This window comes from Oncorhynchus mykiss, chromosome 17 (genome assembly GCF_057628025.1).
Source record: "Oncorhynchus mykiss isolate SJ-2025 chromosome 17, ASM5762802v1, whole genome shotgun sequence".
Classification (NCBI taxonomy): domain Eukaryota; kingdom Metazoa; phylum Chordata; class Actinopteri; order Salmoniformes; family Salmonidae; genus Oncorhynchus; species Oncorhynchus mykiss.
Window position 1 is genome coordinate 9,701,977 of NC_143038.1, and position 20,732 is coordinate 9,722,708.

At 45.2% G+C, this 20,732-nt stretch overlaps 1 protein-coding gene across 37 annotated transcripts in view; it reads left to right on the top strand.

Moving 5' to 3' along the window:
- Window positions 1-20,732, top strand: part of LOC110493606 (trafficking kinesin-binding protein 1) — a 46,597-nt gene that overhangs the window by 18,955 nt on the left and 6,910 nt on the right. For 18 of the 37 annotated variants that reach the window (XR_016487731.1, XR_016487729.1, XR_016487727.1 and 15 more), the window contains 5 exons: window positions 19,325-19,401; window positions 19,607-19,723; window positions 20,035-20,132; window positions 20,270-20,378; window positions 20,466-20,544. Coding sequence is in view for 24 of the 37 variants with exons in the window: in XM_090204734.1 (XP_090060860.1) it covers window positions 19,325-19,401; window positions 19,607-19,723; window positions 20,035-20,132; window positions 20,270-20,378; window positions 20,466-20,544 (480 nt within the window). In the remaining 13 variants the exon portion in view is untranslated. Of the gene's footprint in view, window positions 1-7,883; window positions 8,552-19,324; window positions 19,402-19,573; window positions 19,724-20,034; window positions 20,133-20,269; window positions 20,379-20,465; window positions 20,545-20,732 lie in introns of those variants that run through there. The other 19 variants (XR_016487723.1, XR_016487722.1, XR_016487720.1 and 16 more) reach the window with 3 other exon arrangements.

The following is a 20,732-nucleotide window of genomic DNA, read 5'->3' on the forward strand; positions in this document are numbered from 1 at the left end:
ACAGCCCATAGTGTTTTATAGGCAATGTTTTAGCCTACAGCTATTCCATCTTAAAGTCCTACTGTGACTTGACCCCTCACATATGCTTTGTAATTGGTCAATGGAAACTTTTTCACAGATTACACACATCCTTTAATCACTGGACTTTATAGTATAACATTGATAGGATAATCTCTCTCTCCTTTGCCATTATCAGGTCATCCATATGGTGTGGATCTAAAGAGCTTGTGGTCTTGACTCCTTGCCTGTAAGACAAATACAATTGGAAGAAATAAGATACATTGCCTTGCAGAAGTATTCACCCCCTTGGCGTTTTTCCTATTTTGTTTCATTACAACCTGTAATTTAAATTGATTTTTATTTGGATTTCATGTAATGAACATACACAAAATAGTCCAAATTGGTGAAGTGAAATGAAAAAAATTACTTGTTTCAAAAAATAAAAAACCCCACGGAAAAGTGGTGCCTGCATACAGTGGGGCAAAAAATTATTTAGTCAGCCACTAATTGTGCAAGTTCTCCCACTTAAAAAGATGAGAGAGGCCTGTAATTTTCATCATAGGTACACTTCAACTATGACAGACAAAAGGAGAGAAAAAATATCCAGAAAATCACATTGTAGGATTTTTAATGAATTTATTTGCAAATTATGGTGGAAAATAAGTATTTGGTCAATAACAAAAGTTTATCTCAATACTTTGTTATATACCCTTTGTTGGCAATGACAGAGGTCAAACGTTTTCTGTAAGTCTTCACAAGGTTTTCACACACTGTTGCTGGTATTTTGGCCCATTCCTCCATGCAGATCTCCTCTAGAGCAGTGATGTTTTGGGGCTGTTGCTGGGCAACACAGACTTTCATCTCCCTCCAAAGATTTTCTATGGGGTTGAAATGCTTCTTACGAAGCCACTCCTTCGTTGCCCGGGTGGTGTGTTTGGGATCATTGTCATTCTGAAAGACCCAGCCACGTTTCATCTTCAATGCCCTTGCTGGTGGAAGGAGGTTTTCACTCAAAATCTCACGATACATGGCCCCATTCATTCTTTCCTTTACACGGATCAGTCGTCCTGGTCCCTTTGCAGAAAAACAGCCCCAAAGCATGATGTTTCCACCCCCATGCGTCACAGTAGGTATGGTGTTCTTTGGATGCAACTCAGCATTCTTTGTCCTCCAAACACGACGAATTGAGTTTTTACCAAAAAGTTATATTTTGGTTTCATCTGACCATATGACATTCTCACAATCTTCTTCTGGATCATCCAAATGCTCTCTAGCAAACTTCAGACGGGCCTGGACATGTACTGGCTTAAGCAGGGGGACACGTCTGGCACTGCAGGATTTGAGTCCCTGGCGGCGTAGTGTGTTACTGATGGTAGGCTTAGTTACTTTGGTCCCAGCTCTCTGCAGGTCAGTCACTAGGTCCCCCCCGTGTGGTTCTGGGATTTTTGCTCACTGTTCTTGTGATCATTTTGACCCCACAGGGTGAGATCTTGCGTGGAGCCCCAGACCGAGGGAGATTATCAGTGGTCTTGTATGTCTTCCATTTCCTAATAATTGCTCCCACAGTTGATTTCTTCAAACCAAGCTGCTTACCTATTGCAGATTCAGTCTTCCCAGCCTGGTGCAGGTCTACAATTTTGTTTCTGGTGTCCTTTGACAGCTCTTTGTTCTTGGCCATAGTGGAGTTTGGAGTGTGACTGTTTGAGGTTGTGGACAGGTGTCTTTTATACTGATAACAAGTTCAAACAGGTGCCATTAAAACTAGTAACGAGTGGAGGACAGAGGAGCCTCTTAAAGAAGAAGTTACAGGTCAGTGAGAGCCAGAAATCTTGCTTGTTTGTAGGTGACCAAATACTTATTTTCCACCATAATTTGCAAATAAATTAATTAAAAATCCTACAATGTGATTTTCTGGATTTTTTCTCTCTCATTTTGTCTGTCATAGTTGACGTGTACCTATGATGAAAATTACAGGCCTCTCTCATATTTTTAAGTGGGAGAACTTGCACAATTGGTGGCTGACTAAATATGAAGCCCCTAAATGATATCTAGTGCAACCAATTACCTTCAGAAGTCACAGAATTAGTTAAATAAAGTCCACCTGTGTGCAATCTAAGTGTCACATGATCTGTCACATGATCTAAGTATATATACACCTGTTCTGAAAGGCCCCAGAGTCTGCAACACCACTAAGCAAGGGGCACCACCAAGCAAGCAGCACTATGAAGACCAAGGAGCTCTCCAAACAGGTCAGGGACAAAGTTGTGGAAAAGTACAGATCAGGATTGTGTTATAAAAAATATCTGAAACTTTGAACATCCCACGGAGCACCATTAAATCCATTATTCAAAATGTTTAAGAATATGACACCACAACAAACCTGCCAAGAGGGGGCCGCCCACCAAAACTCACGGACCATGCAAGGAGGGCATTAATCAGAAAGGCAACAAAGAGACCAAAGATAACTCTGAAGGAGCTGCAAAGATGGGAGTATCTGTCCATAGGACCACTTTAAGCCATACACCCCACAGAGCTGGGCTTTACAGAAGAGTGGCCAGTAAAAAGCCATTGCTTAAAGAAAGAAAATAAGCAAACACGTTTGGTGTTTGCCAAAAGGAATGTGGGAGACTCCCCAAACATATGGAAGAAGGTACTCTGGTCAGATGAGACTAAAATTTAGCTTTTGGTCATCAAGGAAAACGCTATGTTTAGCGCACACCCAACACCTCACATCACCCCGAGAACACCATGATGGTGGCAGAATCATGCTGTGGGGATGTTTTTCATCGGCAGGGACTGGGAAACTGGTCAGAACTGAAGGAATGATGGATGGCGCTAAATACAGGGAAATTCTTGATGGAAACCTGTTTCAGTCTTCCAGAGATTTGAGACTGGGATGGAGGTTCACCTTCCAGCAGGACAATGACCCTAAGCATACTGCTAAAACAACACTCACGTGGTTTAAGGGGAAACGTTTAAATGTCTTGGAATAGTCTAGTCAAAGCCCAGACCTCAAGCCAATTGAGAATCTGTGGTATAACTTAAAGATTGATGTACACCAGCGGAATCCATCCAACTTGAAGGAGCTGGAGCAGTTTTGCCTTGAATAATGGGTCAAAATCCCAGGGGTTAGATGTGCCTAGGGTGTCTCTACATAGTATTGACTTTGGGGTGGGGTGAATAGTTATGGACGCTCAAGTTTTCTGTTTTTGTCTTATTTCTTGTTTGTTTCACAATAAAAAATATGTTGCATCTTCAAATTGGTAGGCATGTTGTGTAATTCAAATGATACAAAACCCCCAAAATTCCAAGGGGGGGTGAATACTTTCGCAAGACACTGTATCTCAATACACAGTGTAAGCATTAGTAGTGTCCACAAGAGAAGACTGTGAATGTAGCAATTTATCCTGCAATAATATATCTGATATTGGACCAATTTATCCTGGTGTCTTTAAGTCACACTTGAAAATACCCTCATAATAGAATCACACATAGTGGTGACAAAATTCTTGGTTGGATGGGGTGGTATGGGTCCAAAGGGCTTGGTTGGTAGCATGTTGCCAACAGGGAGTACCGTATATAATGACCATGGTAAACTCCTGCTAGTTTATCTTGAACTGTAAATCTGAGGTCTGACGCAGATTCCGAGTTAAGGTCTGGCTAAAGATTATATCTGTTTCAATTGTCCTTTCAACAAAGTGTTTTCGCTTGACTCTCCTACGTAAACTTGGGAAAAAAAATCCAATGAGATTTGTAAATGTTTTTTCAGCAATATTGTGATCGTTTTAATGGGGTAATGTTATAAAGGTAAATGCTAAAATATGAGCTAGAGATAGATATGGGTGAAATTGATCATAGTCACAAGATCATAGTCTGATTCTAGGAAGAAACAGTTGATTTGGTACATGGACTCCTGCATACTTTATCCCTCAATCTAACACAACAAACACTCAGTTTACCCAAATCCAACACTCAACATCATCATGCTACTGACTATTACAATGCTACTCCACTGTCATAATCACGTTAACGGGACACTATTATATCAGAATCTCCATTTATCAATACAGTACAGTAGTACACGTATGTATGGTCTGTTTAGTAGAGGAGCTAACAGAAGATCCTTCCCCCTCCCTCTGCTCCTCCCCCCTCCCTCTGGTGACTTTAGGGGAGGTGTCTAATCCTCTAGCCACATCCCTTCCCCTGATGCTTGGGGCCACAGATGCCAAATGCCACTAAACTGATTAAACTGTTAGCTACAATCAGTTTCCTTCTGCACCTCCAGTCCAGGACTGACTTTAACAGTAGCCTTTACAAAGGGCTTGGTCCCGAGCACTGACTGCTCTTCCGACATCACGGCGACACTGACCGTACTCTCGTCACTGTGTAGGACTTGGTCGTCTTAGCAACCCATCAGTAGTGTATATTTTAATGATCTGTCTGTGAGCATAGTCTAGACCAGAGAGGTGTCGGAATGGTGACAGGTTGAAAGCTCAGAGATTGGGTTTGCTGTGTAAACAGTGTGTATTTGTGGCCTTTGGTGTAATTCTTTAGAGAGACATCCTGAAGAGGTTAATTAATGTGAAAGCAAGTCGATGGTCTCAAATATAGACGGACGTTTAAGATTGGTTGAACATTTTGGCCAGGTCTCCCCTGTTTTTTTGTGTGTTTTTTTTACCTCAATGGGACAGCCTGGTGATTATATGATGTTTGTTTTCAACATTAGGACTGTTTCCCTAAAGAAGTTAAATCCGCTTTGTGTTTTGTTTCCTTGCCACGATACTAACGAGTATCGGAGACTTGTATTGTCCCAAACCTACACTCAAGCCGATCGTGACTAGGGGTACATTGCCATGTTGGTTCCCATGTAAGACAGGATAGACTGTACTCTCCTTTACTCAAGTCAATCGTAACTGGGGGTACTGTGCCAGGGATACGAGGGTTGCCAGATTCCAATAAGATAGTGAGAATAATCCCCCATAAGGCAGGATAGGCTGTACCCTCCTTTCATTCAAGCTGCTTTGGGCTGGGGGGTACAGTCCGTGCCAGAGTTGCAATATCCCATATGTTTGCATGGCGTACTCCTTTATAAGGCAGGATAGGCTGTACCCTCCTTTCACTCTGTCTTCTTTGCAGAGCACAGGACAGACAGGTACACAGCCAGTCAGCTGACACACAGCTGTGTCTTATGCCTGATCCCGTGTTGACATTAGCTTCTTAGCACGCAGCACGTGCCCTAAACTTCTGTAAAGCTCTTATTTGGGTGTCCCTCTTCTGGCAATCTACATTGGTGCACACCTCTTCTGATCTAAATCTGTTCCCTTGCTCCTGTTTTTGCTCTCTGTTCCATCTGTGGGTTGACCCATTCACTGCTTCTCTCACTTTCTACCCTCCTAGCTGTCTCTTTTTATAACAATTCAGTATGTTTCTCTTACTCCCTTTTCTCTGTTATTTCCGGTTTCTTTCATGCACCTTCTGTCTCCTGGCTTGTTTTTCTCCATCTCAAAGACTCTCTCTCCTTCTCTGCCACCCTTTTTTTTTTTTAAGATTCAACTTCCTTCCAGTTACAGACGTATTAGTAAGTAGTCCTTTTGTGTCTGGCTCTGTTGCTTGAAATACCGGTTCAGCTTACAGTCTTAACAGAGCTGGCAGGGATATGGGTGGATGCCCATGTAAGTAAATAGACCCACCTGAAAGGGAGCTAACCCCTATCTCCGGGTGCGTCTGAAATGGCATCCTATTCCCTATGTAGTGCACTACTTTTGACCCGGGCTCTGTTCAAAAGTAGGGCACTAGACAGGGAGTAGGGTGGCATTTCAGATGCAACCTTTGTGTTTTGCCGTTGCGCTGGACGGCTGACCACTTCAAAGAGCAGAACGTGACTGATTCCACTCTTTATATGTCGTTGTTGATCGACGCTTGCTATGTGACCACTTCATAGTGTACTTTACACTGGTTCAGTCTCTCTTTATCTGATCAGTGATATGGAGCTTATGGTGTTGTTTTGCTCATACTGTGTTTCCACGGAAACCGTAGGCGCCCATAAAACTATTTGGCCATTGACCTCTAAGGGTGTGTTCTTTCATCTTAGTCAAATATTGAACTGTGAACTGCGTTCCATTGGTTGATTGCAAGGAAGTGATATCAGTGCAAAGTGGTTTCTTGTGTCAATATTGACTAGCAACTTGTGTTTTTGTCCATATCTGCGGAGGCAGAGTGGATTTGTCCATGAATAGCAGCTCTTGGTAACACTTTACTTGATCCTTCCACTGTTATTAGTATGATATTACATAAGTCATGATAACTGACATCATTTTATGTCAATATAACATTGTCAGGTTGCTTGCAGTGCTATGTTATGCACTCTAATAATGGCTAGGCTGGGGTGTGGGACTGTGTGGGGGGTCCCAGATGGTTGAGGGGCAGTTCTTGGGGAACCGTTGGGGGAGGACGGCTTGGGCCGGTGGCTGATGGATCACTGGTTCAGGTCCCCGTTTTTGACCTTGTGGGAGATCTGTCGACGTGCCCTTGAGCAGGGCGTTGACCCTGGTTGCTTCTGTGTGTCTCTCTGGATGGGAGTCTGTTAGACGACTAATGCGATGTAGTTGTTGAGCGGCTTCACTGCCAGTATATTGTATTTTTTAAAAATATTTAATACAAAAACAAAACAATGGCTAGGTTGGCATAGTCATGACTGTGTCAAATCAGTCAGCTAATTATGACTGCTTAGTGCTTATGGTACGTGTTATTTCATGCCTTTGCAAAAACGTCAGCTTTGTCATAGATAATGTGAGGAAAATGTTAACAAACTTTACTACTACACGGCTTTTAATGAGCTTTGGTGTGGTGCACTTTTTATTGGAGACAAAGGGCCTGACCGTGTATATTCTGTACTGTAGCCTTCTTTAGCCATCTTGGCCCTAGCTTAATCTTAACTTTCCATTGTCTTTCTAATACGGTGACTCAACAAATCCTATTGTAGCAGAGACCGGTTTCTGTTAACTGAATTAATCAGTTCGGTTTGGAAGGGTAAGGAAGTCCACTTGTATTGGATGGGCTGATATTTTTAGGGAGCTGGCAGCCTCCATTTTGTCTTGGCTGGCTAATGCGTCGTGTTGGGGTGCTGTGTACACAACCCTGGTAGGAAAGCGACGTGGATAGGGGGATGAAACGGGATAGGGGGGTGTAAAGAGCGAAAGGAAAAGAGAAGGGGGAGACAGTGAAAGTTGTGTCCCAGCCTCCCCTTGCGTGCCGCACTCGACCTGAAAGAAACCGCCTGCGGGTGAAACATTTATGAAGGGGAGGTTAATATTTGATTGGGAGAGAACACTTGAGTGCCAGGGTAGCAACAGGGAGGGCACTGGGTGGATGAAGTGATGATGATGGTTGGTGGTGATGAAGGCCTGACTTCAGGGATGTGTTTTTCCCTATACAAAGTTGGTATATGTCAATAAAGCATACCTGGCATATATCTGATATATTGTTTTTCCACATATCAGTTGATGTGAAATAAGCAGCTTTAGTACTTTGGGATTACTTTATTTTAACTCTGTCAATACAGACCATTATTTGCAAAACATGAAAACAATGGGCATCTCTCCAGTTTGTACATTCACTATTGTGTTTGCATTATTTTACTGTGCATGTGAGGTTTGTGCTAACATACTAAAAAGCTCAGTAAATTGAGAGGCCCTGCTGAAAACCCAGCTTGACGTCAATTCATATACTACTTTCCCTCTCAGACACCTATCCTCTCTCCACACAAACATCAACAGTCGATTTACAATCCCAGTCTGTTTGTACAGTATCAGTGTTGCATCCCTCTCCCTCTAGAAGGGGGTGTGGCTCAGTCTGCACCAATATTATGTGTGCAGGAAGATAACAGTCATGGCCTTGGCTGGAGCGTACCATCTCACTCTGCCTCACGGGGATGCTGGGACTAAGCGCATTCTCTCGCTAAACCAGATTATAATTTTGTATTGTGTTTTATATTAAAGACTTGCATTTCTATATGTATAGTTCTTAGGCAAAGTTGGGTATGATCTATTTTAGCTTTTTATGCTTCGTTCTGGTCTCAAAACTACCTCCGACACCGCTCCTTCTCTTTCTGCGTTCCCACAGTCCAGTGTGGCCAGGTCGATATAAGCAAGAGGGTGACAGCAGATGGACCTCCCAGCCAGAGGGATTACATATTAACACTAAGGACAGCTCAGTCTCCTCTCACACACGTAACACATACCCACACAGTCACAGGGACACACAGAGGAGGATACTGTTTTGAATGCGCCACGGAGCTTCGGCTTATTGGAACGAGCATAGAGCTGAAACGGGGAACAGAAGAACAAGAATAAATAGAGCGATATAACAGAAGGAGGGATGGAAGAGAGCTTCTGTCCGGTCACCATGGAGGTGTGGAGCTCCTCTGCTTCCGAGGAGGAGGAGGAAGAGAAGGAGAGCGGCCACGGGAGCCAGGAGGAGGAAGAAGAAGAGGAGGTGGAGGAGGGAGGAAAGCTACACAATAAGGAGATTCTGTGCAGGGAACTGATGCAAGGTGAGGGGGTAAAGGGAGGATGAGAGACGGACAGAGAAGATAGAGTGATTGGGAGAGGAGCAAGGATCGAGGGAGCAATGGAGGAGGTTGAGAGAGGGGAAAAGGAGGGAGTTGCAGGCGATCAGGGGGATTCTGCAGCCATAAATCTGTCTTGTTGGCAGTGTTGCTGTGCTGTTAACATATTGTAGAATCTGTGCAGGTTACAGTCAAGCTAAGTGAGTGACGGTATGGCTGGGAAGGTGCTTATGCATGAATTATTTGTTGTATGAATGGTTCTTTCAGCTGTGATTTGATTCACATGCAGTAACACATGGTTAGGCTATTGACTGGCTGTATGTGTGTATATGAATATCTGAAGCCTGATCTGACTTTTGAGTCATTGAAGTCACATATGCCAAATGTGTAACTTACCTCCAGTGAACAGGGGCTGCCAGGTATCCTGAGCTTGCAGTTCTCCTCATAGAGTGTGAAGGTCACTGTGCCACAGTGTGTGTTCCTAGCAGCAGTTTGTGTGTTTTCCGTCAGCAGTAGCAGTGTTTTCTGTGGTGTATTGTCTCTGTGCCTTTGAGTGTCATTGACTTTGGGCTGCAGTAGACAGACTGGCTGGAAAAGGTTTGTGGACTTTTAGGACTCAATATGAAGGTCAAGAACATGGAAGTACTGGCTACCCACTCGGCACAGACGTCAGTTTGGTTAAAAATACATTTCACATGCTATTGGATTTATGTTAAAAGTTGGGTGTCTAAATGCCCTTACGATTGATGACATTTTGCAAATCCAATTTTTCCACGTTGACGTCATCATATAGATTTTTTGGGGTTGAAATGACAGGAAACAAGGGTTGATTCAACCAGTTTTTGCCCAGTGAGTATGTTCTAGTACTGTCCAATTGCCCTGACGAGAACAATGTTTTGTAAAGATGGGATCTATCATATCTTAAATTAAGAAATTGAACCAACCCCTCATGTTTGAATTGGGTAATTTTCCATAATTGTTTCAGTGGGCATTTAATAGAATTTTCAATTCATGCCCTAAATTGATGAAATGACAAGCTGGTCCCAACCATGCTATTCTGTTATGGGCCTTCAATGTGGCAGGTATCATGATGATGCCCTAGATTCACACCCTAGTTAATTGTCTTCACTCAGTGCCTCTAGCAATATTCCATATGCTGGGTTACAGTATATTATACACCTGAGGAAAACACAGAATACAAACCATCACATTACACATCATACACACTGGAATAACACACATGAGATTCTGATGATTCGGGTTAGGTTTTGATCAGGGTGTGAACATGAAGCAAAGGTTTGGGTTATGGCCGTGGCGGTCACAACATTTTGTTAGCCGGTGATTGTCAAGCAAATAACTTTTGGTCTCATGGTAATTGTCTGTTAATTAACATAAACATATTTAGCATCTCCTGGCTTCCATACATAGCCTACAAGCCACTGATGCAGACCTTTGGAACATCTATTTAAAAAGTCTAATAAATCCATAAAATATAGCCCACACCTTCACAATAAATCCATGATTTATTTTAGACAGGCCTAAAGATGTCATGTTGTCTTGTCTCTGTCCTTTCCCTTCACCCTGTCTCCCTCTGCTGGTCGTTGTTATGTTACCTTTTCTCCCCCTCTTTTCCCCAGCTGTGCCTTGTCTCCTCCTAATTACCCATTCACCCCGTTCCCCACCTGTTCCCTTTTTCCCTCTGATTAGGTCCCTATATCTCTCTCTGTTTCTGCTCCTGTCCTTGTCGGATTCTTGTTTGTTTGTTTGTGTGTCTCATGCCTGAACCAGACTATCATCGTGTGTGCTGCAACCTTGTCCTGTCCTGTCGGAATCTACCTGTCCATCTGAGCCCACGTATGTTCGTCATTAAAGTACTCTGTTTGTTAATTCGCTTTTGGGTCCTCATTCACGCACCATAACAGAAGAATCCGACCAAGAATGGACCCAGCGACTTCGGATCCTCTCCACTCAGCCGTCGAGATCCAGGGAGCGATGCTAGGCAGACACGAGCAGGAATTGTCTGCTGCTCGACATGCCGTTGAGACCCTGGCCACCCAAGTCTCCAACCTCACAGAACAGGTTCACCATCTCCGCCTCGATCCACCGGCCACTTCCAGGGCTTTCGAATCTCCGGAGCCCAGAATCAATAACCCGCCGTGTTACTCTGGGGAGCCCACTGAATGCCGCTCGTTCCTCACCCAGTGTGATATTGTGTTTTCTCTCCAGCCCAACACTTACGCCAGGAGCACTGCTCGTGTCGCCTACGTCATATCTCTCCTTACTGGACGGGCTCGTGAGTGGGGCACGGCAATCTGGGAGGCAAGGGCTGAGTGTACTAACCAGTATCAGGACTTTAAGGAGGAGATGATACGGGTTTTTGATCGATCTGTTTTTGGGGAGGAGGCTTCCAGGGCCCTGTCTTCCCTATGTCAAGGCAATCGATCCATAACAGACTACTCTATTGAGTTTCGCACTCTTGCTGCCTCCAGTGGCTGGAACGAGCCGGCTTTGCTCGCTCGTCTTCTGGAGGGTCTCCGCGCAGAGGTAAAGGATGAGATTCTCTCCCGGGAGGTTCCTTCCAGCGTGGATTCCTTGATTGAACTCGCTATTCGCATTGAGCGACGGGTTGATCTTCGTCACCGAGCTCGTGGAAAGGAGCTCGCGTTCTCCGTTGCCCCCCTCTCCGCATCACTACCATCTTCCTCTGCCGGCTCGGGAGCTGAGCCTATGCAGCTGGGAGGTATCCGCATCTCGACTAAGGAGAGGGAACGGAGAATCACCAACCGCCTCTGTCTCTATTGCGGTTCTGCTGGTCATTTTGTCACTTCATGTCCAGTAAAAGCCAGAGCTCATCAGTAAGCGGAGGGCTACTGGTGAGCGCTACTACTCCTGTCTCTCCTTCAAGATCCTGCACTACCTTGTCGGTCCATCTACGCTGGACCGGTTCGTCAGCTTCCTGCAGTGCCTTAATAGACTCTGGGGCGGAGGGCTGTTTTATGGACGAGACCTGGGCTCGGGAACATGACATTCCTCTCAGACAGTTAAGGGAGTCCACGGCCTTGTTCGCCCTGGATGGTAGTCCTCTCCCCAGGATTCAGCGTGAGACGCTACCTTTAACCCTCACTGTTTCTGGTAATCATAGCGAAACCATTTCTTTTTTGATTTTTCGTTCACCTTTTACACCTGTTGTTTTGGGCCATCCCTGGCTAGTTTGTCATAATCCTTCCATTAATTGGTCTAGTAATTCTATCCTCTCCTGGAACGTCTCTTGTCATGTGAAATGTTTAATGTCTGCTATCCCTCCTGTTTCCTCTGTCTCTTCTTCACAGGAGGAGCCTGGTGATTTGACAGGGGTGCCGGAGGAATATCACGATCTGCGCACGGTGTTCAGTCGGTCCAGGGCCACCTCTCTTCCTCCACACCGGTCGTATGATTGTAGTATTGATCTCCTTCCGGGAACCACTCCCCCCCGGGGTAGACTATACTCTCTGTCGGCTCCCGAACGTAAGGCTCTCGAGGATTATTTGTCTGTAGCTCTTGACGCCGGTACCATAGTCCCCTCCTCCTCTCCCGCCGGAGCGGGGTTTTTTTTTGTCAAGAAGAAGGACGGGTCTCTGCGCCCCTGCATAGATTATCGAGGGCTGAATGACATAACAGTTAAGAATCGTTATCCGCTTCCTCTTATGTCTTCAGCCTTCGAGATCCTGCAGGGAGCCAGGTTTTTCACTAAGTTGGACCTTCGTAACGCTTACCATCTCGTGCGCATCAGGGAGGGGGACGAGTGGAAGACGGCGTTTAACACTCCGTTAGGGCACTTTGAATACCGGGTTCTTCCTTTCGGCCTCGCTAACGCTCCAGCTGTCTTTCAGGCATTAGTCAATGATGTCCTGAGAGACATGCTGAACATCTTTGTTTTCGTTTACCTTGACGATATCCTGATTTTTTCACCGTCACTCCAGATTCATCTTCAGCACGTTCGACGTGTCCTCCAGCGCCTTTTAGAGAATTGTCTTTTTGTGAAGGCTGAGAAGTGCACTTTTCATGCCTCCTCCGTCACATTTCTCGGTTCTGTTATTTCCGCTGAAGGCATTAAGATGGATCCCGCTAAGGTCCAAGCTGTCATTGATTGGCCCGCTCCTAAGTCACGCGTCGAGCTGCAGCGCTTTCTCGGCTTCGCGAACTTCTATCGTCGTTTCATTCGTAATTTCGGTCAGGTGGCAGCTCCTCTCACAGCCCTTACTTCTGTCAAGACGTGCTTTAAGTGGTCCGTTTCCGCCCAGGGAGCTTTTGATCTCCTCAAGAATCGTTTTACATCCGCTCCTATCCTTGTTACACCTGACGTCTCTAGACAGTTCGTTGTCGAGGTTGACGCGTCAGAGGTGGGCGTGGGAGCCATTCTTTCTCAGCGCTCCCTCTCTGACGACAAGGTCCACCCATGCGCGTATTTTTCTCATCGCCTGTCCCCGTCGGAACGTAACTATGATGTGGGAAACCGCGAACTGCTCGCCATCCGGTTAGCCCTAGGCGAATGGCGACAGTGGTTGGAGGGGGCGACCGTTCCTTTTGTCGTTTGGACTGACCATAGGAACCTTGAGTACATCCGTTCTGCCAAACGACTTAATGCGCGTCAGGCGCGTTGGGCGCTGTTTTTCGCTCGTTTCGAGTTCGTGATTTCTTATCGTCCGGGCTCTAAGAACACCAAGCCTGATGCTTTATCTCGTCTCTTCAGTTCTTCAGTAGCCTCCACTGACCCCGAGGGGATTCTCCCTGAGGGGCGTGTTGTCGGGTTGACTGTCTGGGGAATTGAGAGGCAGGTAAAGCAAGCGCTCACTCACACTCCGTCGCCGCGCGCTTGTCCTAGGAACCTTCTTTTCGTTCCCGTTCCTACTCGTCTGGCCGTTCTTCAGTGGGCTCACTCTGCCAAGTTAGCCGGCCACCCTGGCGTTCGGGGTACGCTTGCTTCCATTCGCCAGCGTTTTTGGTGGCCCACCCGGGAGCATGACACGCGTCGTTTCGTGGCTGCTTGTTCGGTCTGCGCGCAGACTAAGTCCGGTAACTCCCCTCCTGCCGGCCGTCTCAGGCCGCTTCCCATTCCCTCTCGACCGTGGTCTCACATCGCCTTAGATTTTGTCACCGGACTGCCTTCGTCAGCGGGGAAGACTGTTATTCTTACGGTTGTCGACAGGTTCTCTAAGGCGGCTCATTTTATTCCCCTTGCTAAGCTTCCTTCTGCTAAAGAGACGGCACAAATCATCATCGAGAATGTTTTCAGAATTCATGGCCTTCCGTCAGACGTCGTTTCGGACAGAGGTCCGCAATTCACGTCTCAATTTTGGAGGGAGTTTTGCCGTTTGATTGGGGCTTCCGTCAGTCTCTCTTCCGGCTTTCACCCCCAGTCTAACGGTCAAGCAGAACGGGCCAATCAGACTATTGGTCGCATCTTACGCAGTCTTTCTTTTCGCAACCCTGCGTCTTGGTCAGAACAGCTCCCCTGGGCAGAATACGCCCACAACTCGCTTCCTTCGTCTGCGACAGGGCTATCTCCTTTTCAGAGTAGCCTCGGGTACCAGCCTCCGCTGTTCTCATCTCAGTTCGCCGAGTCCAGCGTCCCCTCCGCTCAGGCTTTTGTCCAACGTTGCGAGCGCACCTGGAAGAGGGTCAGGTCTGCACTTTGCCGTTATAGGGCGCAGACTGTGAGAGCTGCTAATAAGCGTAGAACTAAGAGTCCTAGATATTGTCGCGGTCAGAGAGTTTGGCTCTCCACTCAGAACCTTCCCCTTAAGACCGCTTCTCGCAAGTTGACCCCGCGGTTCATTGGTCCGTTCCGTATTTCTCAAATCATTAACCCTGTCGCAGTGCGACTTCTTCTGCCGCGATATCTTCGTCGCGTCCACCCGGTCTTCCATGTCTCCTGTGTCAAGCCCGTTCTTCGCGCCCCCGCTCGTCTTCCCCCCCCCCCCCCCATCCTTGTCGAGGGCGCACCCATCTACAGGGTCCGTAGGATTTTGGACATGCGTCCTCGGGGCCGTGGTCATCAGTACCTAGTAGATTGGGAGGGGTACGGTCCTGAGGAGAGGAGTTGGGTTCCCTCTCGGGACGTGCTGGACCGTGCGCTGATCGATGATTTCCTCCGTTGCCGCCAGGCTTCCTCCTCGAGTGCGCCAGGAGGCGCTCGGTGAGTGGGGGGGTACTGTCATGTTGTCTTGTCTCTGTCCTTTCCCTTCACCCTGTCTCCCTCTGCTGGTCGTTGTTATGTTACCTTTTCTCCCCCTCTTTTCCCCAGCTGTGCCTTGTCTCCTCCTAATTACCCATTCACCCCGTTCCCCACCTGTTCCCTTTTTCCCTCTGATTAGGTCCCTATATCTCTCTCTGTTTCTGCTCCTGTCCTTGTCGGATTCTTGTTTGTTTGTTTGTGTGTCTCATGCCTGAACCAGACTATCATCGTGTGTGCTGCAACCTTGTCCTGTCCTGTCGGAATCTACCTGTCCATCTGAGCCCACGTATGTTCGTCATTAAAGTACTCTGTTTGTTAATTCGCTTTTGGGTCCTCATTCACGCACCATAACAAAAGAAGCATGATATGAATAAAATGTAGTCTCTTTCAGAAGAACAGAATAGCATACGGAGTTGTCCTTATGTTAGGCCCTGATCTGGCTATGTCAAATTGCTGTGCGTTACACTAGTTCATTTAGCAGACAAGATTTGCTTAGAATTCTGTGGCATTATTTTATAGTATTTCATAGTATGAAGAATACAATTGAACAAACCTGAATAAAATAGAAAGTATATGTTGCCTGTTCTGACGAATCCCGGTTCCTGTTGCGTCATGCTGAGTCAGGATTTGGCGTAAGCAGCATTAGCCCATGACCTCATCCTGCCTGGTGTCAACGGTACAGGCTGGTGGTGTAATGGTGTGGGGAATGTTTTCCTGGCACATGTTAGGTCCCTTGATACCAACTGAGTAACATGTCTATTCCCCAAAGAATTCAGGCTGTTCTGGAGGCAAAGGGGGGTCCGACTTTGTACTAGATGGGTGTACCAAATAAACTGGCCACCGAGTGTATAATTTTATTTCACCTTTATTTGTCATTCTGCCCCTGAACAGTCAGTTAACCCACTGTTCCTAGGCCGTCATTAAAAATAAGAATTTGTTCTTAACTGACTTGCCTAGTTTAAATAAAGGTAAAATAAAAAATGTAACCAGGCAGGCTAGTTGAGAACAAGTTTTCATTTACAACTGCGACCTGGCCAAGATAAAGCAAAGCAGTGCCACACAAACAACAACACAGAGTTACATATGGCATAAACAAACATACAATAGAAAAAAATCTAGAATGATACTACTACAGTATAATAATGAGTATATGAAATAAGAATACGGCAGATTATTCATTCTACCTCAGAATATTCTAGATCAATTCTTTGCAATCAATATAGATCAGAAATTACTGTAAACTATCAAGGGTTTGACTTGCAGATTAAAGGGGCACCCTGGTTTGACACACTGATATATAGTTGCTAAGAAGTGGCCTATTTCAGCTAGAGAATGTCTTTCTTTTCAGCCTCCATTTGGTCCTTTGTCTGAACGGGCAGCGTGCTGGCTGGCTGGCACCTTTTCTGTCAGTGCACTGCGACACTGGCATAGATGCTGGCACAGACCCAGAAAACGAACAGACTTTTCTAGAAAATCTCTGGCGTTACATGACGGTTACACAATGGCTAAATAAAATTGGATGATTTATAATATTTCATTACACAAGTACAGTACAGCTGTAATCTGTAGGCACTGATACTCAAGGGATTTGATGATGATGTCCTCAGGGCTGCCTACACCACAGACGGGCAGAAACTTTAACCTGGGTGCAGTTTCTGCCACAAATTATGATTTCTTATCTCCCTTGTCGTCATTTAGTATTACGTGGAATTAACTAGGCTAATGATGTAATCATAAATTATGTATAGCTAGAGGCCGGATATATTTGTTGAGGTCTAATATATTTAATAGATTACGTAGAGGTCTAATATTTCAGACCAAATAGTCAATTGGGTTTTAATGTTTTATAGACCCAAGTTCAATATTGAGATTCACTGGCTCTATACTGCCTAAAAGCATTCATAGTAGGCCTCAATGACCCTCTAGGCAGGACATTGTTGTACTGGCTGTCTCTTTCTCCCTGACCCCGGCACCACACAGCTAAACGGATTCAGGGCAGGAAGACGTAGGTATTGTGATGTCACGTGCAAGTTTCTGCAATCTGTCCCAGGCCCATTACAATGGCCTGCCCTGTATTAGTAGCCTAATGCCTCAGAATGGACGTTCCAAGAAGATTGGGAGAAAGGCTTATGATAACGTCTGTAGTGATGCGAGAATCAGACTGACAGAGTTGAGCTTGTGGGATTGATCCCTATGGATCCCTGTTGATCCTGTAGGCTCCTATGTACTGTACAGGATCCACTCTGAACCCTCTCGGTTAGGGTACATTGAGCTAGGATAGTGTGGTCTTAGTGGGTAATATAGTACAGTATGTATTGCTCACAGACAGTCAATCAACTACTGTACTGTGGCATAGCTTTAAAAGGGATAGTCCACTCAGATTTCATCATTCTTGAAACATTTTCTTTCCAAAGAAATCAATAAAGCTTGACACTGTGAAAATAAATTAAGAAAATAAGTTAACATCTAGATACAAATTCAGCATTAGTTCTTCTTGATAGTCCAACACAATGTTCTATCTGCAGTGTGTCTGAATGAAATACCCCTTTCTTGTCTGGAAAGTAGTCCAGTCTATAAGCTTGTAAAGATTGAGAAGCTATTGGGGAAGCTAAATGGGGATTTAGCATTTCCATAAGTATGTACTACCAGTAAATGACCATATAACCATTGGATTTTAAGTTCTATGGATGAATCTATTTTGATAATAGTACAATTAGGAATTGTTACATGGATAGAGCTATTTCAATTGTAGTGGCCCGATTTTATAATTAGTCTTTGTTCTAGGAAGTTACTTTAATTGAATAAGGCCTATCTATATTAGAAAATGTGCCTTTTGTTCTATGGAGGAAGCTATTTTAATTGTAGTTTCAGATGGGAACATTAGCAGTTCGCCTATCCCAGTTAGGACAGCAGTGTTTTAGGAAGCTATACTTACTTAGGGTCAGTTATCCATGTGGCTATGTAATCTTATTATTGAAAACTGGACACCCTTGCTCTGCTCTACCATTGAAAATGGTAGGCTACCTGATCAAACTGATTGTCCAGATTAGGCTATTCCAGGGTATTTTACAGAATGTTCGTCTTAATAAAGAACACAATTAGGGTTTTGTCTTTATGATATACTGTACTGTAGGAATGTATCATTGTAGACTCAGCGATAAACAAATGACCTGCAACGTATTGGCACTTCTTTTGGTGCATAAGTAGCAGCTCTGTCTGTTGCAGGGGTTAGGTTGGCATTGTAGCTGCAGTCTGCTAGTGCCCGTGCCCAGTGCTGCGGGAAGCCGTTGGATCCAACTCAACCACCACCCGCTTCTGTGGACCGGTCTCAGTATCCTAGAACAAGATGTTATTTCTCTTTCTCTCTCACTCTTTCTTTCTCTCCTCCTTTTATTTAATTCTCTGTTTCTCTCCTTCTCAATTGCTCTCCCTATATCTCTTTTTTTCCCCCACGCTGCAGACCCCCATCACCTCTAAACAAGGACACACACTATTTTCTTAAAGGGTTCACATGATTAATGACTGTAGGCATACAGTAGATCCGGCCCAGGACCATTTCATTCCATTGAATAATTGGCTCATGGATGCTGTTAGTCACCTCATTTTCAGCCAAATGCTGCCCCTCACTTTAATGATTTGAATCTACTGTACAGTACTGAGGAGTACCTCATCTCCTTGGTGCCAGCCAGGCTTTTGATCAAAGGGAGATTTTTAATGGTATGCACGAGACTACATCTGCAGGATGTATGCTGATGAAAATAAATGTCAACTTGAAAGTCCTGGCTGATTGGTCGGGATAGAAACATATTTTTTGATTATTTGGAGATGAGGCCTTGCATAGAAACCATGGGCCCCCCTTCTTAAGGTCACCAGAATGATTACTATGACAAACGAAGCATCAACTGTAACTCCATGATGACTCAGCTTCTAAACAGGATGACCACTATTGACCCGCCCATCAGTCCTGAACACGGTTGCGGTGTCCATTCACAAACCAGTAAACGAACTGACCTGCCTATAACCAGACCTTTCTATAATCACGGCCATAGATATCCAGCCCGACTTCCTACTGGGAGTTAACTGTTCTCATTACCATTTTCTACAGCAGCTTGTGCTGAGGTATATTTATATCAGAGGGGAAGAGAGAGATGGGTCTTATCCCTGTAATGAGGCTCAGGCTAAGAGGATAAGCTCTGACTGACTGGCTATGCGGCGGTCAGTGTCCCGGTCTGTTTCCTTTCAACTGTTGTTGACCGTGAGTCATTCACTGAACGAGAGGGGATAAGAGAGGACATAGTTGCGGGACAATAATGACCTGGGCAGTTAGCTTTTACCTGTCAAAGATTTACTTCCCGATATTGTGGTCAGTGTACACCAGAAATGATCTTAGCTCCTGTGAATAATTTAAGTTTCTAACCAGAATGTTACTGTCTCTATACTGTCCCAATAATTCACTGTCCAATGGCCTCTCTTACTTTTCAGTGAACCATATATTAACCAGGTATCTTTCTTTTCTTCCTCCATTCCCCATCTCCCACCTACAGTGCTGTGTTCAGAGAGAGTGGGCCAGGTCACTAAGACGTACCATGACATCGAGGCTGTCACCCACCTACTGGAAGAGGTAAGTAAATATAAGGGGATTGTTTTCATAAGTGAACCCTTCATCAAATTGAATAACGTGTACCTGAGTATATTATAGATTTGAGCAAATCACGATAGTCATCAGCCATAAGCATGTTGCTAGAATGATAAACAAGTCTTCTACTAGAAACTAGACTGTAACTACATCACAGAATGAAGAACATCAAACCGCTGTCGTCTTGCAGAAAGAGCGGGACCTCGAGTTGGCGGCCCGGATCGGCCAATCACTGCTCAAGCAGAATCGGGATCTAACGGCACGGAATGAGTTAATGGACGAACAGCTGGAGATCGCTAAGGAAGAGGTATGAAACCATCACTGTGGTCCTGCTTTGATTTATCTCACCTATTACAGACAGAATACAGTAGTACTGGAGCATAGCATTTAGCGAGAGAAAATACATACAGCGTATGTTGTCTTTAGTTCCAGTCCGGCATTAACACAGCTGGTTCAACTTTGATTTAGACCTTGTATCACTTGAATCATTGCATTAATGCTAGGCAGGATCAAAAGCCTGCACACCTGGTAACTCGCCTGGACCAGGAATGGGGACCACTTTACATGATAGATCCTAGTTCAGTACTCTGACCCTGCTTCCTGGTTCCAATTCATCAGATAGCCCAGCTGCGACATGAGCTCTCCATGAGAGACGACCTGCTCCACTTGTACGCCAGCACAGAGGAGATCGAGAACGCCTCCGACTCACATGCACTGTGAGTACACGCGCACACACATACACTGCAGAGTACACATACACATTGTACATGCCCTCAGGCATATCAGCACAACTTTGGCAGGTAAACGTAAGACTTAAATTCTGACCGCCTTCTCCCTCTCTCCTGGTTTTCAGAATGAAGAGGAACGAGTCATCTAACTCCCTCAGTAACTTTGTCAATTATGACTTCATACAGCAGAAACTCAAAGGTCTGGAGGAGGAGAACCTCAAACTGCGCTGTGAGGTGTGGAACACTGACTACTTCCAAATACCTGAAGTCATTGAAGTGGATTGGAAACTTGCTAATGCAATTGATGTTGCTACTCCACAGGCCAATGAACTGACGTCAGAGACCGCTAACTATGAGGAACAAGAGCAGGAGCTGATGATGGTGTGTGTGGAGGAACTCAGTAAGTATATGTACTACAGTGTAATACTATGCATATTTGTTAAGGTATACGGTATTACTGTGTTCCTGAGGGAGAGGTAATTGGTGAGTGGGTGAATACAGTGAAAACAGTATATGTGTTCGTACTGTGTATTCATACTTACCCTCTCCGTCTCTCTCCCTCTTTTTCTCTCTCTATCGTGTTCTCTC